The sequence below is a fragment of the Callorhinchus milii genome, unplaced genomic scaffold, assembly GCF_018977255.1.
Source record: "Callorhinchus milii isolate IMCB2004 unplaced genomic scaffold, IMCB_Cmil_1.0 Scaffold4, whole genome shotgun sequence".
Classification (NCBI taxonomy): domain Eukaryota; kingdom Metazoa; phylum Chordata; class Chondrichthyes; order Chimaeriformes; family Callorhinchidae; genus Callorhinchus; species Callorhinchus milii.
In genome coordinates, this window is record NW_024704745.1 from 14160573 (window position 1) to 14178194 (window position 17622).

At 37.4% G+C, this 17622-nt stretch overlaps 1 protein-coding gene across 1 annotated transcript; it reads right to left on the reverse strand.

Moving 5' to 3' along the window:
• Positions 1–1173: 1173 nt before the first annotated feature.
• On the reverse strand, positions 1174–10960 carry LOC103189994 (acyl-coenzyme A thioesterase 9, mitochondrial-like). Its single transcript, XM_007910595.2, has 10 exons — positions 10920–10960; positions 10332–10509; positions 8572–8645; positions 8139–8206; positions 6556–6667; positions 5809–5899; positions 4347–4432; positions 3127–3214; positions 1784–1934; positions 1174–1259 (listed from the first exon to the last, which is right to left on the reverse strand). The coding sequence occupies exons 1-10, from the start codon at positions 10958–10960 to the stop codon at positions 1174–1176; spliced, it is 975 nt and encodes a 324-aa protein (XP_007908786.1).
• Positions 10961–17622: the final 6662 nt, after the last annotated feature.

Genomic DNA, 17622 nt, shown 5'->3' on the forward strand with positions numbered 1-17622 from the left:
TCCTCCCACTCCTTCTTCGAACCCCTCCAGTCCAGTTTCCGCCTGCCCACAGTACAGAGACTACGTTTGTGAAAGTCTCAAATGACATCCTCTCGATCTGTGACCAGGGTTCCCTCTGCCTCCTTGTCCTCCTGGACCTCTCCGTTGCTTTCAACACAGTCGATCACGCCATCCTCCTCCACCGCCTTTCCTCCGTCATCCACCTCAGTGGGACCGCACTCGCCTGGTTCGAGTCCTACCTCACGAAGCGCCAGCAGTACATCTGCACAAACGGCTTCTCCTCCTGCTCTCACCTGGTTACCTACGGGGTACCCCAAGGATCCATCCTTGGCCCCCTCCTCTTTCTGATCTACATGCTCCCTCTTGGGGATGTCATCTGCAGACTTGGGGTACACTTCCACATGTATGTGGACGATACCCAACTCTATTTTTCCACCTCACATTGTGACCCCCAGTCCCCTGTGAGGTGTGTTCTGTCAGTCTGCCTGTCTGACATCAGGAGTTGCATGAGTGCAAATTTCCTTCAGCTGAATGTTGACAAGACGGAAGCCATACTCTGGCTCTCATCAACATCTAAAATCACGTGGTTCTCACCTACCTAACCTCCCCTATAACTCTCCGAATTTGTACGCAACTTAGGGGTCAGGTTCGACCCCCAATTATCCTTCCTCCCCCATATCTGGTCCCTCACCAGCACCACTTCCTTCCACTTCCGACGCATTGCCCGTGTCTGCCAATACCTTACTCCAAAAGCCGCTGAAACCCTGGTCCATGTCTTTGTCACCTCTTGGCTGGACTATTCAAATGTCCTCCTCGCCGGTCTCCCCTCCCCGGCGTAGAGGACGCTATATAAATCCTTATTGCTGTTATCACATTTGGGAGAAGCTCTTTCGACTTGGGCTAACAATGAGTTTCTATTTTTCAAAGTTGAAAATTGCATAAGACATTTTGCTGGAGGAATTTATAGTAAAGCTCAAAGAAAAAACATATTTAGGGCAATTGCATCTTTTCTATTTATGATTGTACAAAATGCATCCAGAAAATATTCTGGAACATGTAAGTTAAATATACTACCACTGAAGACTAGGAAAGAACGTTGGGCACTATTGCTTTATGTGAAATAAATTTTGCAAAGTACATGTATCTGAGAAAAGCTAGAGATTTAGTTTCCATTCAATCTGATGTAAAATACAGGTTTTCACAAATTCCCTTGATTGATGCTTTATAGTGTCGTTTTCCATCCAAATAAAGCATAGATTCTGAAAACAAAAGTCAAACATTAAAATACATTTTTAAATATGAAGTAATGTTATCTGGAACTAGCTCAGGGTGAATTTTAAAGTTTTTGACCAATTCATCTGTGCTTTGAGTCTATATCATGAATTATGCCAATAATACTGAACTATCTCTGCTTCTACCATTCCTGTTTTGAACACCTATTATTGAACTTGCAAGTCATGAATGAACATTAACTTTCTTCAGCTGAGAATTCTTTCACATACTGTAGTGGGTATTCTATTATGAACTCAGATTCCTGTAGAAAATCAGGAACTGGAGCTCACAATTAGTCCAGGCTTGTATTACTTCCAATAATATAATAATCCATGCATTTGATATAGTGCTTCACACAATGGAGACGTCTCAAAGTGCTTTACAGAATATATTAAGTGAATTGACTATTTTTTGGGCAAAACTTAGTTTTAATATCTCAACAAACATAATTTTCTATAGATTTCTAGAGAATTGCTTTCCCTCTCTCTCCACACCCCCGAAAATATATTACCTCCATATGTTTTGGGGAAAACCTTCGGCGCTTCTTTATCAGAGGAGAAAGTAAAATGGAAGACATTGGTTGTCTTGCGCTCCAGCGTCAATGGATCGACAACTTCACTGTGCACTCTGATCTGAATGAAATTCCTTTCAGTGTAACAAACCTGTGCAAAATATGATATAGTGTCAATTACAATATATCTATGAAATCACAATATTCTTTAATCAGATAATAGTGATTACCTAAGCACACTGAAGAGTCAGCCAAAGATATGTAGATTCAATGTGTAATGAAGTAATTCAATCATTGCTACAGTGGAAGATCAACAACAACAAAATTATATTTGTATAGCGCCTTTCACGTCGGGAGGACGTCCCAAGGCGCTGGACGGACAGAGTTTCAGACCCGAGCTGAGCGTCAGCGTAGGGGAGGGCGGGGGGGAAGCAGGGAGATCAAAAGCAAGATAGAAGAGGATGGTCTTGAGGTGGGTCTTGAAGGTGGCGAGGGAGGGGGCGAAATGGAGGGACTGTGGGATGGAGTTCCAGAAGGTGGGTACAGAGAGGCGAAAGGCCTGCCCACCGATAGTGGGGTGAGCAAGGCGGGGGACGTGAAGTCGGCCGGAGGCTGCTGAGCGGAGGGAGCGAACAGGGTGGTAGAGTTCTGGATGATCTGCAGCCTGTGGAGGGAGGAGTTTAAGGCGTGTATGATACTGGGTCTGTAAAATGCAAGCGCTACAGTCGAGATTAAAAATGAGGATCTGAATTGTCACCATCCCAAGGCATCTGCAGCTATTCAAGATGCACAAACAAAGAATGCTTCAAATGTAACACTTTATGCTCATGAAGCTTGAACAGACAGAGGTGGCCAATACCAAAACCTTGATAATGTATAATGTGTGCCCATTTTATGTGGGGCATTGTTACAGTGTTTTATTGCCAGATCTATCCCCAGTCTGTCCAATTTAGCACAATCATTAATGAGACAGCCTGCCTGGGCTGCTTTTGATTCTGCAGTCACATAGATCACAGTATTTCAGTGATTTGGGGAATAACTCAACTACAAAGGTATTCTGCAAACCAGCACTGAAATGCTTGGATCTGCTGGATACAAAGCTCAATGGCTGTAGAAATCCTGGGCAAAACTATTTTATGACAGTTGGGGAATGTTCTCCTGCAGAAGTTATTATAGGGACATCTCCAAGAGCATAGTGTGATCACATTAAATAAATTTTTCATTTCACAAGATGATGAATTTTATCATATCCGCAATAATTAAGAATCATCTAAATATAACTGCACACTGTTATTCATTAAGCCTATTAAATCATTTTGTACTGAAATTGCATTTGACATTACCTGTGATGAGAGATATAGCAGAGAACCGATCTCAACTGGTCTGTGAAACAGGATATTATCAACAAATACCTCAGAAGGTCTTGATTTTCTGAAAATAAACAAAACAGAATGCTCTCAAAATTGATTATTTCAGAATTACAACAACATATTATTCAGATGAACCTTAAACACTTTAACATCAATTGGCTCTGGAATATTCACTATTTTCCACTCTGGGATTTTCTGTTAGAAACTGTCCCACTTTTGTAAATATAAAATTGAGTTTTCCTAACTGATTTAGCTTTACTTTATCTGGACTCTGATAAATACATTAAAATAATATATACATCTTTGGTGAGAGAATCTTATCTTTACCCACTGTCACGGTTACCCTGTTCTTGCAGTCTTTTGTAATGTGTAAATAATATGTATATATAAACTATATACCATTTAAGGGAAATGGGGAGGCCTGTCCCTTTAAATTGATCCTGTAAGATTCCAAGTTGCGGAAGCTGTTTGCAGCACAGAGTTAGTAAGCAGCAAACACGAGTTACAGCAATGCAAAGGTCCAGGATTGCTTGATTGACAGTCAGAGTAAAATAACACGTGGACCCTAGCGCGGCAAAAAAAAACACCTCACATTCGCATCATACGGTGGATGGAGCCACGCACTTATATAAAGCACTACTCGGCGCTTGCAATCACTATCTAATAGTCGTCATCCGGTATATAGTGACGTGTACAGGTTTACTGTGCAGTCAGGGTTAGTTTCATCTTCCTTCACTAATGTAGTATTGTGCTGCCAGTTGTTATAGTTATGCGTGATAGTTATGTTTGATGCTATTGTTGTATATCTTCCATTGTTGTGTTCCTCATATGCAGGGTAACCTAGGGTTGCTAGGTTTTAATAAAGAGCTGTTGTTTTCACCAAATGTATCCTCGAGTCTCTAGTATTCTAGACAAGAAAAGGAGTAAGCACTTCAGAGGGTCGTTGTCAACATTCCAGGTTTACTAGTGCGAGCAGACTCCGATTAGACAGTCCAGTTACCGGGCATTGGGGTTAACTGGGAATTGGTTGAGTCATCTTTGAAATAGGGACTTCCACCGGCAGGGATAGAAGAGAAACAGAGGCCACTTAGTACAAAAGCATTAATAAAATTTGCACGTACATCAAGGGGTGAGAACCGTCGCACCACTCTGCAATACACATATTTAGCAATGAACCAGATTTAATTACTTACATATACATACAAGCATTTGCCCATGACAGCTCAAAGGCTTTCTTCATCAGAAACCCACCAAAGATATTTCGGTGAATGCTGTGCTCCTGGGTTTTAGAAAAATAAATTAAATTACTGTTCAATCTTATACTTCTAAATAATATTAAGTTATTTCTTTATATATACATCAGTAATACAAATGCAATTATACTTGAAGCACTAAAACCGAGTTGATCGATTTTGCAATGTAGAATTGATTAGGTTATTTAAAAGAGAGATGTGTATGCTTGGGATGTTAAAGATATTAAGGGGTATAAAGAAAAGGCAGGGGAATTGGATTGAAGGATTTGTCATGATCCAATCAAATGCTGCAGCAGTATGACAAGCTTCTCCTGTTCCTATGTTCCTATACATTACAAGAAATACAAGATGCTTAATATCGGTATTTCTTTATAGATTCAACTTGTTTTTTTAGCTGTGAAGGCTTGCAGAAAAGATAAACAACACCAAGATATTAATTTTCCTCCTGCAAGTAGATTATCATATACATAGAATCATAGAATGTTAGAGCATAGAAACATGCTATTCAAGTCTGCCCTGGTGTTTTTCTCAACGTAAGTCGTCCAATCTGTTAATCGCTTAATCTCCACTCTTTGCTCCCATACTATTTAAGATATTTCTTTTTCAAGCATCTACCTAGAATCATAAAAATTTACAGCGCAGAGTAGGACATTTAGCAAATTGAGTCTGCATTGGCTCTCAAAGCAAATTCGCTTTTATGTATTTGACATTTTTGGTAAAGACAACTGATAAAGTGAAAAATAAAGTGTTTAACAGACACAAAAGCAGAATATTTCTTAGCTGCTGGCAAATATTAATACCATTCAAAAATAACATAATTGGGATAGTTGTGTGACTTTATGTTAATACAAATCAAGCCTTCTGATATTACTTTAATCCATCGCTGCCAATTAAATAAAACCAGTTATTAACTAAGCCTTGATATCGCCCTCACTATAAGTCATTCTTGGATCACACTGTGATGCTGCCGAAAGGCAGTGAATCTTTGTATTCTATCTACTATCCTCCCCACGTGAAAGGCACTATACAAATATAATTTTGCATTGCATTTTGTATTGTATCTGTCTACTGAGATCGATTCCCGGCTGGGCAAAACTTTGGGCAAGTTTCCTTAATCCACACCCCTCTATTTGCCTAGCAGTAAGTAGGAATCTGGTTGTTAGTCGATTGGCAAATCGCTTTTCTGGGGATCATAATTCCTTCAAAATGAATAAAAATACTTTGGTCACTCAATCCACTACTTTTTGTGGGACATTGCTGTTCACAATTGGCTACCGCGTTTCTTCCACAAAATATACAGTTGATTCACTTGTGACAATGTATTCTGTGATGCTCTTTAAGAGGTCTCTAAGACGTGATAAGGTGCTATATCAAATGCAAGGATTATTATTATTACTACTACCTTTGGATGACACATCTCCAGACTTTTTAGTCTTGTATCTTCCATCCACTTTGCATTCTGTGGCAAGATCCGACCAGAAAAGCTTACTGTTCTAAGAATAAACGTTTTTTTAAAAAAAATACAAGATCACAAGATCGGTTCAGATGAAGTTGACCCTTCAGCCCATGTGATCTCATCCTTCCAGGGTACCCACCCTACCACCTTCCCACCACAGCTTCAAGCTGTTTTTTTTTATTTTCTTTTTTTTTTTCTTTTTTTTTTAGCGTCCTGGCTTGAACCACACTTCCTGGCATTAATTACCCTTTGGGTAAAGAAAGACTTTCTGGTACATGTGCTGAAATTGCCCTTTGGTAACACTAAACCAGGTCCACTTTGTGCATCCCAAAATACTGTTCTGGATTTACTTTTTCAATACTTTTTCATGTAAAATTTTTATATATGTCTATAAGGTCCCCTCTGAGATATCTCCTGTCAAGAATAAAGAGCTCTTGCTTGTTGTTGCTCATAGCTCATTCCTCTAACATTTGTTGCCCTCAACAGGGATGCACACAAGTAAATCTGCATAGTTACACCTGCACTTATTTGCCCACAGTTTTCCACTAGCATTGATTTAGCTTATTTAAGACTGTGAACAAACTGTTAGTACTGCTGCTCTGTCATTGACTAAGCCACTTTCAAAACAAATGCCATCCTTTAGGTATGGTGTTAAACTGAGGTCGCATTTGGCACACTGTAAACTGGGCTTACCTTGGATCCAAAGTATGAAGAAATAATTCATGTATAATTTTTCTTTCTTCTTCATTAGGTGCCTTTCTCAGTAGGGAGGTCTCCTTTAGACTAATACGCCTTCTTTTATTCACTGGGGAAATTAGATGACTATTAATATTTATCAAAATCTACTGCATTTTTCAGATGTATTCTGATCTTCTACTGAACAAAATTACACAGCTAGAATATATATATAAAGTCTGTCTGCAATTAGCTTTTCCAACAAAACTATAACATCATAAACTATATCCAACATCAACAACAAATTACTTTTTTAAAACGCCTTTACATCCGGAGGACATCCCAAAGCGTTCTACGCCTTAAAGCTCCTGTAAATTTTGAAATGCTTAAATACCATTTGACATCCCACTGATATGTTTAGATTTTAAACTGTGTGATTGGGGTTGATTTAACGTTAGTTTGATATTGATCACATTGTATGTTTCCAGAGTTCTTTGTCTTAAAGGCCAATATCTCATGACCTTGTATAAGTCACAATCCACAATTTGAATATTGTGGCCCACCATTTAGAATGGCATTGGATATATGTCCCTGATACATCCGAGTAGTATAATGCATTGTTATAGCAATAATAAGAAGAATCTCCATTTGATATATTTCACATCAGGAGTATGTCTCAAAGTGCTGCACAGGATTTTACTGTAAAGTGTAAATTTGTAGACAGTGCCAAGCTTTGAGCTAAGATATTTTAGATATTAAGTCACATTTTTTAATTTTATATTTCTTGTCACAGTTTTGTTTTGAACTACCCAGAGCAGGAAGGGGCTGAGTTGGTATGGTTGAAAACACAATATGTGCCCGCTGGAGAGGAACCCAGTTTCTGGATTCCACCAGGATACGTTTCTCCCTGCTGCAGAGTTGGTGCTGACCTTGACCTGATTTTCTGCAGGCTTTTTCACTCCTGAACTCAGCAACTCTCAGACTTTCCCTCCAATAATATGAGGAGGTTTACAGGAGACTGATCAGGCCTCTTTCTGGAAGGCTCCTTGTCTTTGGACGCTTGTCTCCTATCCCAAAATGTAAAAGTGGTAATGTAGGAGAGACCTAGGTTTGATTCCCAGCAGAGCGAAATTACTCCACGCGCCTCTGTTTACCTAGCAGTAAGTAGGAACCCAGGTGTTAGTGGATTGGCGGATCGATTTTCCGGGGGTAATAATTCCTTTTAAAAAAATAATAATAATAAATTGGTCATTTCAATCCACGACTGTTTGTGGGATACTGCTGTGTGCAATTGTCTGCTGTGTTTTACCCACAAAATATACAGTCAATTCATTTTACAGTATATTCTGTGAAGTGCTTTGAGACGTCTCAAAGATGTGATAAAGCGCTATATCCAATACAAAGATTATTATTATCTTTGATCTTGGATACTGGTACTGATAATGTGTTCATTTCTGTAATCTTTATCCATTTATGTTTTTGCCTTCTAATTGCCAACTATTCACAAACATTGAGTGGTATCAGTGTGTTCCTTGTGTCTCTGTGGCTGAATCTAGATTTGTAATAATTATTTATCAATAACAGAAGAAAAAAAGACTTACATTGTCCTTTTCTAAAAATATCTTCCTCTGCTTTATTTTCAAGTTTCAGTGGATTAACATATGCTGCTCTGTAAGAGGGAAAGGACATGATCAGTAAGCAAAGCCCCTATTACAATTAATTAATATTAACCATTAATAATCACTAATTAATATTATTGATTAATTATTAATTAATGGCCCATGCTCAGAAAGGCCCTTCAGTGGTGAGCTGGCTATATGGGAAATCAGGAAATTTTATTATTATTGTTTTTAGTTTACTTTCTCAATCCCATGTATAGCATTTTATTTACCTCTACACGGTTCCCTTTGTCAATGGAAGCTCCACATAATAGACTAGGTTGTGCATCATCTTTGGGAAAAGCTGGCTTGATAGACCAAGTGGCTTTTACTCCGTCTGTGCTTTTTATGTAATATTAATAGGTAATGTAATCACCTTTGATTTTCTGTGTCTCTTGCCACCAACAGGAAAGTAGCATCTAGTACAAGATTGAAGTTGCCATCGCAATACTTGAAACAGAAAAGCACAATTAAATGATAAGCTCTTTGTCTCCACCAGTTTTCTTACAAAGATTCATAGCTGAAACATTAACCTCTCATCTTTTACCCACTGTGTATTTCTAGCAATTTCCGATCCCATTGCAAGTAAGTTTGCTTATTTATTTTTACTACTTTCATTTCTCTAGATATTATTTAACAAGTCTTATTTAAACACCAAAGATCAGATTACTTTTACGAACTGCAGAAAATTAACTTCTAAATTAAGAAAAAATTAAGAATTTTCAAAACATTTTCCAAATTTTGTTTAATCTTAAATCTTAAAACAAAATGGTCGTTCAGGTGGAATTTTTGGTCTATTGAATCTTAAGATAATTATTCACATTTTTCACTAATTTCCTGGTACTATACATTGAGCACGTAAATTTGACTTGTTTACCATTTGTTTTTAATTAACATTACAATCAATGCATTCCAGATTTATGTCCTTTTGGCTTACTTTGTTACAATCATCTCATAAAAATCATAGACATTTCAGCACAAAAGGCCATTAAGTCCTCTGTACCTGTGCTCTACTGGTGCCCTTACTTAGCTACCAACTCTAATCCTAGTTCCACACAGTGTTTTTTCTCTTATCAATCTTCAAATGTTCATTTAATTCCCCTTTAAATTTCATAATTGACTTGATTATTCAAGATATGATATTCTTACATCGTCCCGACATTAACTTTATGCTGTTGGATGAAAGAATCATCGTATTTGCAAGTGAAAGTTTCAAACATTGAGGAAGAATACATAATTTTCCAAGAATTGTTATCCAACACTTTGGAAATTGAGAATAAAAACACAAACCATAAAAGGGGAAAATCCTAATTTAAAGCTGGTGAAAACTAATACCAGGGTGAACCACCAGGTGTCAGAGCAAGGTAAGGTCTCTTTCCGTTTCCGGTCTATTCTGTATTTAATTATTTCTTTCCCAGCATTGATTTGCTGAGGAGTGGGGGAGGGATGCAAAATCTGTGCTGTACTCAACCAAAAATTAATTTCAATTGAGCAGCCTGGAGCCATTATGTTGTGGTGAACGAGAGTCAAGGGTTGCATGTATCTTAAATTACGAAACTTTGAACCTGATGTAAGGTTTAAAATCTACAATGTAAAACTTGCCCACTTTAGATCAAAAAGATGGCAGTTGCTAGAATCTGAAAAGGAAGGAGCCACTTTTAATTTTGGTCAGGCGGGTGTCTGACACATGCGGAAACCCATCACCGTGCTTAAGAGTATCCAAACCAAGCTGAGGATTCCATGTATCCCACCTGCGGATGGGAATTCCTGAGATAAATTGCTGGAATAGAATGCACACTCTCTCCTGGGGGGATGCATCCTGCTTACCTAATTCTGGAAAGTATTAGGCGCAGTTTTGCAAGAGCCAAGGTTTTGGGACCCCAGAGCGTGCGCTGGGGTATTGCTGGAGTCTAACCAGCTAAAACCGCACAGCTTGCCATTGATATTGCAAGCTTTTCTGCAACTTGTCCAGCTAGGACCTAGAGAGAGGTGCACTCTGACCTGGTGCTTTATGTTGTCATTACTTTACTACAGTATTAAAAAGGGAATACAACAAATTTTAGTCCACATTTTGTAAATAAAGAATCCAACTTTTGTTCTTCAATGAAATGTGAACATTTTACAAAATTATCTAACCTGAGACATATGCATCAGGACTTCTATCGATGAGCTTCCCACCCAGGTGACATTACCAGTGAATTTAATATCACTGTCTGGAAGGATAGTCTTTTTCTGCAAATCTGAAAACCAATATGTTGCAAGAGAATGTAAAGCGATTGATTGACAGACATTACAACAAAAGACAATTAAATGCCTAATTGCTTATTTGCTCAAATGTTCTGTATTTGAGAGCTTCAGGATTGTTCTAACAAAATATGTTAATGTGACGACAACTTCCTTCGTCTACTTTTCCATAAAGATGGGTGATGGCACAATAATTCCTAACCAAACAATAAAGAAAAATCTGTTTAATATTCTAAGTCATTCACATCACTCCTCATTTTGGTTTACAACTTTATCTTCACAAATAGAATTAGCTGAAGAGACTAGACCATCATAATTTGTTAAATCAGGTACTGGATGCAAGATTGAATGAATGATGGGAATACATTCTAAATGGAAAATTATTAAGCGAGGTAGATGAGCAAAGAGATCTTGAAGCCCATGAACACAAGTTGCTAAAATCTAATTTGCAGGCAAATGTAGGTATAGTCATCTACATACTTTGGATACAATACAGTCTTCACTACACATAGAGTATTCATCCCTTCTGAGTGAGATGCACTTAGGAAATTTTCCCTTTAAATGTTAATCCTGTTTAGGAATCCTTCCATCACTCATCTGTACATCTAATCTTGCTCTAAAACATATCCTTAGCATATTGCCAACAAAACATACAGTTAAATATTAAGTACTAGATGTTCTATCACAAGATGCCATAAAGAGAGATAGAGAGGGAGCCATTAATGCTTGTGGGTGGACACTGTAGTGCATTCTTGCATAACCATCAAATCTCTGCAAACAACTACAATATATCAATTTAATGGAACAAAACATGTTGTTGGCTTCTGATAAATTCACCATAACTCACAAAGATAAGCTTTAGGCTTGTCAAAGTGAGGTGTGTTAGTTTTTAATTATATTATACGAGCTATACTAGCTTCGCTTGCAACCAAAGGATCCAATATGGAGTATAGATTGACACACAGACATACAGATACACTTGATTATCCTCGACAGGTTTGATTTTGGCTTAGGCCAAATTAGTGTGTGAAATAATAATAATATTATTATTATTATTATTAGGCATCTTTATATTAATAAATGTAAATGTATAATTTATCATCACTGGGAAATTCTCCCGACTTGAAAGGCGCTTTAAAAATATAATTTTGTTGTTGTTGCCGCGGCTTAGCTTCATCTGCGTTCTTTATTTTGTTCCCGCCGCCACTTGGCTACGTGCGTGCTCTGTAATGCAGGATGCCACAGTGCCACGGTCAGCCGGCGTGGCCACCAGGTGTAACTGCATGATGCCACATAGCCACTCTGACTCGGCGGCCACCAGGTGTAACTGCAGCAGAAAACACAAAACCGAAATACATTTTAGGTCATAACTCATCAACGATAGGAGATACCCGAAAACAAATATGCCCATGTCACTCCCAGTGCAGGACTTTTTCGATGAGGTATAAGTCATGTCTCTACGTCAATCAGTTATTGAGATCCTTCTTGAAGCGCAGACAGACAGACATTGTGGTTTTATTAGTTATATTATATTCGCACAAAAAATATGTAGTCATTCACTTTACAATATATTTCTGTGAAGAGATTTGAGATGTCTCAATGACGTGATAAGGCACTATATCAAATATGTTACTATTACAATTATATGATGAATAGTGAACCCATCTGTACGTCATGTTCATTAAATCTCGAAGTTTGGTCCAAATGACAATAAATCCACAATTTAAAAACTAACGCACTTCACTTTTACAAGCATAAATTCACGCTTTTTTTTAAAAAGACATCAACATACCTATCTTCTCAACAAGTGCAGTAATAATAAGAAGAGGGGTTCTTGAATATTCTTCATTTTTGGTGTGGAGATAAGCTATTAAAACTGTTTTTTTAGGAAAAAGACATACTTGTTAAAAGTTAAGGCAACCAACTATTGAAATAGAACCATTCATCATCAATAATTAGGAAACAATCTAGGTCACCTTTGAAGAATTTAAAATTGTACAATGTTTACAGCACTGAAAGAGGCTGTCCTAAGATTTACTGCAACAGAGTCTAATGTAGGAATGATCAATTTGTCTTTAAAAACACATGAAAAATAAAAGATAAGAAATATTGCAGTGATGCTTACATCTGAAACAACAAGTCCAAAAGTAATTTATATAACACCTTTCACACTAGATAATATCTTGGTGCCTGAGTTTAAAAAAAAGTATTTAAAATAGTATTTAATAATCCTTGCATTTGATATAGCACAGCATCAAGTTACAAGGAAGCTCGTAAGCAGATATCTGACAGATCCAACCATCTGTCCGTCAGATAGCTGATGAGGAAACTCTGAGGCTTGGGGCAACAGCTACTGGAAAGCGTGACCGAAAAACATGGAAATTTGGATATTTTAGTAGGGAAATTATTAAAAAGAGATTTACCTCCAATCAAATCAAGATCTTCGAGGATTGCACCAAATCTGGTTAAAGAAAAATGGGGGTAGGATTCAATTTCATTATGATGTGCAATAAACAGTTTAAACCGTATGCATGCTCTGTATGTAAAACAGTTACTGCACCTTACACAGTTAAATACATTAAGATACATTTTTCTTAGCTGTGGCTGGGTTCCAAGGGGTAGGTACACTTCTACATAACTGTCTTTCATTCGACGAAATGGCAAGTCTTCCTGTTTTCCAACCAATAAGGAACTTAATGCAGCATTTTCATCTGTATCCTCAAAATGTTTACTGAAAAGAAAGTGTAAGCATGAGAGAAACTCGAAAGGTAACCACTTGTTATGGGTAACCCCACCCCTATAAAAGACTGTCCAGAGAATACTGCAAATAAAATTAGAGGGAAGCTATCAGCCTGGCTCAGCACAATCAGGTCTGAGTCAGAAGATTGTGGGTTCAAGCCCCACATCAGACTTTGAGCTGATAATCATGGCTGACTCTCCAATGTAATAATAATAATTATTATGTAATAATAATAATAATCCTTGCATTTGTTATAGAGCTTTTCACGTCGGGAGGACGTCCCAAAACGCTTCACAGAACACACTGTAAAGTGAATTGACTGTGTATTTGTGGGCGAACGCAGCAGCCAATTGTGCACAGCAATGTCCCCAAACAGTCGTAGATTGAAAATGATCAATTTATTATTGTTTTAACCAATTTATTATTGTTTTATGTAGTGCTGGAGAATGTTGCATTGTCAAAGACACTTGTGTAGATAATGAGTTGCTTGATGCAGCAAACATAGGGGTATGAGAGGGGAAATAGCTGCACAACCACTAGCTATCTCCTGAAGGTTATCCTGCTCACAGGGTCAGCAAGAAAACTTCCTGGGGGAAGCGGACATTTCCAGCAGGTGCATTTTGATCAGCCAATGGATGTTGAGGTTTATTCAAGCTTGCACTCAGGTCCAAAACATCACAGGGAATGGACTCCAGAACATCAAGGTGGCTGGCATATCACAAGCTGCCTGTAAAAATCCTCCAACCAGGCTAAGGCAGATGTCCTTTGAACTCTATTTGTTGCATTTGTTGGTGCAATGGCAAGTTTTCCATATTGTACCACACCTTACCCTCTTTATCTTATCATTAGAAATTACCCAAGCTACTTTTTACAGTTAAAGTTGGAGGAGTCAACTTACCTCCAGTCTTTAAATGTACCGGTGATGTTTAGTATTTTATCTCGAACTGAAGAAACAAACAAAAAGAAATAACTTGTTCTTTTGAATTAACCTCAAGATTTGATATAACTGTAACATTTATTTAATTTCCGTGGATATTAATGTCACTAAAAATAAAGTCCCATAATTTGCAATTTGCAAAAGATATTTACCAAAAAAAGGTTGAAACCAAAAGAATATTCTACAAATCAGCGTCTTCAAATATTTTATATAAGGTGCACATTATCCATCCAATTCGCTCCACTGAACATTCATTAACTGGCTCAGTGGAGATTTAATTGTTTTTAACTTATTTTAAGACAGTAAATCTAGTATTGAATTTATGCTGCCACTCACCATTGTGTACGAATATTTTAGAATGCCCTGTGTGTTAGATACATGCAAGTTATTAAACATCTTGTATAAATTATATTTTTAAAATTAAAAACAATTATTTTAAAGGTCTGCAGTGCATAATATAACGCTTAACAATGTAACTAAATCTCCTAAACATATTGGAGTGAAAATTGATGTGTTAATGTTGTGTGAATGATTGATGTGAAAATGAAAATTGAGGTGTATAATTTATCAATTAAATTAAAATATGAAGCTTCCATGAATTAACACAGGAGAAAGCATAAACTTTTATATTTTCAGTTACTCAAATATCGGTATTTCTTATTCACAGTAAAGCCTCATATTTATTATTATACAGTAAAATTGCAAAAAATAATATAAAAATTATTTAAAGCATTTAAAGCATTTAAAAATGCTGCTCTTTAGTTGTCACCAAGTAAAAGTAAAAGAATATACTATATTATGTTATTATTTTATTGATACGAATATTAATTAATACCTTTAGCTAATTCAGGACAACAACCCTTGGACTGCAAACTTCCTGATAGAGATGTATATGTCCTGGAGAGAATGGAAGGTCCACTGTACAAAGTCCGAAACCTAAACAAAGAAGAAAAATTAGAGCTGACTGTTTTTGTCTGTTTTACAAACCAAAATAGAGACACATTCCTTTATTCTCAATGATAGTGACTGAAAGCCCAGCTGCCAATGGTGTTTTGGAGGGTGTGAGGAACATGCAACAGACTGGCATTTGTGGAGCAAAGGGAGTGGGCAGGAAAATGGGGCTGGATCAGATTGCAGAGATAGGGTGGGGAAAAGATATGGAGGGATTTGAATTTCAGCACAGGGATTTTAGTCTATCTTGAAGCAAGGCACTAATCAACACTCTCTGCGTGGACTAAGAACCAAAATTGCAAAATAACCTTTCAAAAAAAGCTTCCCTCTCCTGTACTAGTACCTGACACCGCAATACCAAATGCGGGTGATGCAACGGGACCTACCTCAGTGACAGATGCATGGTGTTGAGCCAGGGTCGAGCTGCAGGTAAAGTTATTGCATTGAGCAGACTCGAGCTGCTGCCATGTAGCTGTCACTGTCTCCAGGCAACGCCAACCTTCAACTAATCTCACAATGCATCTCATTGTTACATCAATGGGCTAAAATCCTACCATAGAAGTTGCGAAGAGTCTGTCAATCCGAACTCAGGCATAATAATAATAATAATAATAATAACAATAATAATAATAATATTAATAACAATTCTTGCATTTGATGTAGCGCCTTATCACATCTTTGAGATGTCTCCAAGTGCTTCACAGAATATACTGTAAAGTGAATGGACTGTATATTTTGTGGTCGAAACACGGCAGCCAATTGCACACTTCAGTGTCCCACAAATAGTGGTGGATTGAGTGACCAATTTTTTTTTAAGGGATTATTATTGGTTTTCTTACTGGCCAAAATGGGAGAATTATTAGAGGTTGCAATCCTTCTTAAAACACCCTGTTTCAGCGATTAAATTATAGTGGCTTGCACATATGCGTCAACTTCCTGAGGAAAGCAATATTGCTTCTGCGGATGTGAATGATCTTCTCCAATGATGTTAACCTGTCCTGCTAACTTTCCACAATCATGTCTGAGATTTGCGGAAACAATATTATTAGTGGTTAGCATGTTAGCAATGTTAACATTGTCATAGTTAACACTTCCTTTCAGTCATACGCCTCGGTTTTCTTAATCGCATAAACAGCTCCATGATATGTTATTTTATTCCAAGTATATGTGCCAGGTTTGGGACTCTTAATTGGCCATAGTAGTTTATTTGCCAAATCAATTATCAAATGATATTTGTCCATCAGATTTGCACAAATAATGTTTAAATTGTCTGGAGTGTTCACCAAAATATGTGGCCATTTTATTTCTGAATGTTCCATTTGAAGTGGAATTGGAATTGATTCCATCCCGTATTGACAATTGCCTGTAAACCCACCTAATTGAGTAACTCTTTTAGATGCAAACTGCGAATTTTGTGGGACTTTTTCACGTATAGCAGTTCAAGAAGCACCAGTGTCCAATAAAAATAGTTTACAATGGCCTCTTATTCCAACATTAATACATGGTCTTCCATGATTATCAATTTCTACTGGGCACATTATCTCAGTGGAGGCCTCCGATTGTCAATCAAGCCCTCCATGAACTCCATCTCCTCCCTGTATGTTATACATCGGAAGGACACCAGGTGCTGCAGTTGCCTGACTTTGAAAAGCTTTCATTTCACTTTGCAGCTTTCTGATTTCTGCAACCATGTCTTTTAGATCCAAACCAGTACTTTTCTCGTCATGTCTACAATATTTTGTCATATGTCCAATTTTTACCACAATTCTAACATTCTATTTTGGATCTACAATCAGGACTAATGTGTCCCTTTTTACCACAAGTTTGACATTCTACATCTTTACACTCAGACCTGATATGTCCTGGTTTTCCACAATGGTAACAAACCACTCGTGTCTTTGCACCTACGGTTTCTCCCTTTTCTTTGCGCGGAAATTTGGCTTTCCCTTACCACGTTGTGAAGGGCCCTCATTTTTCCACATCTCTTTAGGTTTATTTTCCACTAATGTGGCTACTTAACTTTTTAAATTTTCTCTCTCACCCTGTCTTGCCTCCCACTTCATTATTTTCCTTGTGATCCATTTCTCATTATGGTCCTCATTTTCCCTATCCCAGCTTTCTTTGAAACTAGCCTTATAAGGTGGTAGGAATGGCTAATAATCACTTTGTGCCACCTTTCTGTAAAGTATTCCAGACCACTACGATCTAATCCTGGACCAAATGTTCAGTTGAATGCTTCCCATAATCTGTCTATCTAACAATTAGAATGTCCATCTGGTGTCTGTCTACACTTGTGCAATGCTGTACTCGGATCTCCTCTATCATATCCTACAGCATTTAAGATGTTTCTTTTTAAGTCGTTTAGATCGCTTTTCCCATATTTCATGTCCAATGGTAAAGTATTAAAAATTGATAATGTATCTACTAATGACCTAAAATATTCTGTGTCATCACATGTATTCTGTATTGACACATGTTCTACCTGGTTGAAATGACAGTATGCATTTGGTTTTCGTGTTGTATGCTATTCTCATTTTAGCTCACTCTTGTTCTGC